At 37.5% G+C, this 3084-nt stretch overlaps 1 protein-coding gene across 1 annotated transcript in view; it reads left to right on the top strand.

Moving 5' to 3' along the window:
* Nucleotides 1–3010: 3010 nt before the first annotated feature.
* Nucleotides 3011–3084, top strand: part of LOC143788243 (uncharacterized) — a 107218-nt gene continuing 107144 nt past the window's right edge. The window contains exon 1 of the mRNA XM_077277759.1: nucleotides 3011–3075. Within this exon, the coding sequence (XP_077133874.1) occupies nucleotides 3053–3075 (23 nt within the window). The 5' untranslated portion in view covers nucleotides 3011–3052. The remainder of the gene's footprint in view (nucleotides 3076–3084) is intronic.

Raw genomic sequence — 3084 nt, 5'->3', positions numbered from 1 at the left:
GGTCAAGTGCAACATAAGGTACAGATAATGATATGCATTATTAAATTTCTAATAAAATGCGTGCCTTATTCTTAACCAAAATATTATTTCTATTATATATGCAACGTTTCAAAGATAGCAAATTGTGTATATCGAATTACCAATATCATTAAATTATATAGATAGAAACATGGAACCATAAATCTTAAATTATAACAACAACGATTACAACTATTAGTTCGCCGCTTAACCCCTTCCCGCCGCGGCCCTTTTTCATTTTTGCGTTTTCAGTTTTTGCTCTCCTCCTTCCCAGAGCCATAACTTTTTTTATTTTTCGGTCAATATGGTCATGTGAGGGCTTATTTTTTGCGGGACGAGTTGTACTTTTGAACGACATCATTGGTTTTAGCATGTCTTGTACTAGAAAACGGGAAAAAAATTCAAAGTGTGGTGAAATTGCAAAAAAAGTGCAATCTCACACTTGTTTTTTGTTTGGCTTTTTTTTCTAGCTTCTCTAAATGCTAAAACTAACCTGATATTATGATTCTCCAGGTCATTATGAGTTCATAGACACCAAACATATCTAGGTTATTTTTTATCTAAGTGGTAAAAAAAAATTCAAAACTTTGCGGAAGAAAAGCGCCATTTTCCGATACCCGTAGCGTCTCCATTTTTCGTGATCTGGGGTCGGGTGAGGGCTTATTTTTTGCGTGCCGAGCTGACGTTTTTAGTGATACTGCGTTTGTGCAGATATGTTCCTTTGATCGCCTGTTATTGCATTTTAAAATTCTGGCATTTAGATTTTTTTCTCGCTACGCTGTTTAGCGATCAGGTTAATGCTTCTTTTATTGATAGATCGGGCGATTCTGAACGCGGCAATACCATATATGTGAGGTTAGATTTTTTGGGGGGGTTTTATTTAGGATGGTGCGAAAGGGGGGTGATTTAAACTTTTATTTTTTTTATTTTTTTCACATTTTGAAAAACATTTTTTTTTAAGATGTGCCATGCTTCAATAGTATCTATTTCTATGTAGCTACATAGTGGGCCCCAAGAATGATTTTCTCTGGTGGGCCCAAGGTGCTCCAGTCCGACGCTGGCTGCGTTATATGCAATGATGGGGCTGCATTATACCCTATGAGGGGACTGCATTATACCCTACGAGGGAGGCTGCATTATACCCTACGAGGGGGGGCTGCATTACACTCTATGAGGGGGCTGCATTAAACTCTGAGGGGGCTACATTATATTCTGTGGGGGCTGCATTATATTCTGTGGGGGGCTACATTACACTATATGAGGGGGCTGCATTATACCCTATGGGGGGGCTACATTATATTCAATGGAGGGGCTGCATTATACCTTATGAGGGGTTGCATTATACTCTGAGAGGCTACATTATATTCTGGGGGGCTGCATTATACTATATTAGGGGACTACATTATATTCTATGAAGGGGCTACATTATATTCTATGAGGTGGCTGCATTATACTATATGAGGGGGTACATTATATTCTATGGGCAAGATGGCACCGCGAAACGGGAGTGTCATTGGTAAAAGGTGAAGCCGCAAGAAGGTATGTATAAGATCAGGGGCAGGGGACTTACATTTAAAGCACCACTCCACTGCTGAAATAATAAAAACGCTGGAGTGGTGCTTTTATAGTCTGCAGATATATGACGCCGCAGCACATGATTAACCCACAGCTCATTATAAAATCTGCACTTTGTGCTGTTGATGAAGAAGAGGGGACAAAGGACCCTACATTATTCATTATGGGGGTCACTACATTTTAATATTAATCACCAGTAATCTGACTTATCCGTCTTGGATAAAAAAATGTCTTATGGGCCGATGCACGTGGCTTTTACACCTTTGTGTTAATATTAAAAATTGTTCTAAGAGTGACTCTTTATTTGCACTGTGTTCATTATGTAATTTGCACTTTTTTGTTTACTTGGTTGTGTCCTTGATTTTTTTTTCTTTCAGGATTATGGAGGTGGTTTTGGTCTAGATGTTTTAGCCTTAGTAATCATTTTTTACTTTTCAAAATGTCACATTTTTTGTGCAATTGTACCCCAGTACCCTACAAAATCTATCAAATAATTTTGCACAGCTGGAGACTAACGTGTGACATTTTACTCTAAAAAAAAAAAAAAAGCACAAAAAAGAAGCATCTTTGAATCTCCATTATTTTATCAAATTTTGTGAGTCCATTTTGTTAAACACTTACGTGAATACTATGTTAGATATCCTTATAACAAAGAAAATTTTCTGTAAAAATACCATCACCTGTAGAGAGATGAAAGGAGAGAAGGGTGAGAGCTCCAGTAATGACAGTGGGAATACTCTCATCATCCTGTATTGCAGCCTCTAGTCTATACTCCTAGATATGACTGACGCAGCAGATAATGAACATGTAACTACAGGAAGAGGAGATGGCACAACATTTGTTGTAAGTCTACTACATCTGCTCATGTCAGTCATAGATTTCATTATTATAACTATCAAGAAGGTAAAAATACAAAACATTAGTAATATCGCGGCTCCTTTTATTGAATTTATTTCACCTCACTTCTTAGACTGGTTTAAAAAATATCACTATTTGGCCTGATTCAGACGTCTGTATAAACAGTCCCAGCATCATCAGTGTTTTGTATCCGATTTTATCAGTGTTTGCTCAGTCTGTCCAAGTTTTTACCATCAAGGTTCATTAGTTATGTTCACATATGAAAAAACATAGATTACAAAGCTTCTCCTATCTATAACTGTGTTAATCATGGGCCGCACATGGACAGCTCACACTGAGGACATCTAAGTGCTGTCCATAATTTTCACTGACCAAAGATTGATTGGGTAATTTTGATCTGTAACTCAATCAACAATAGACATGTCCCAGGAATTATTGTAAGGACACAAAGAGCACAAAAAACACAGATGTGTGAAAAGCACCATAGACTTTAATAACTGAGTGTTTTATCTTTGAAAATCACGGATGGAACATGTACGAGATTCGTGGACGACTCATTGAGGCCTTAATGCAGGTGATTTACAGGAATCCATTAAATTAGATGAAAATCCCAACAGAGGACAGGTAAGATGT

This window comes from Ranitomeya variabilis, chromosome 8 (assembly GCF_051348905.1).
Source record: "Ranitomeya variabilis isolate aRanVar5 chromosome 8, aRanVar5.hap1, whole genome shotgun sequence".
NCBI classification, from domain to species: Eukaryota; Metazoa; Chordata; class Amphibia; order Anura; family Dendrobatidae; genus Ranitomeya; species Ranitomeya variabilis.
The sequence above is the reverse complement of the archived record's forward strand: the minus strand, read 5'-3'. Positions and strand labels throughout refer to the sequence as shown.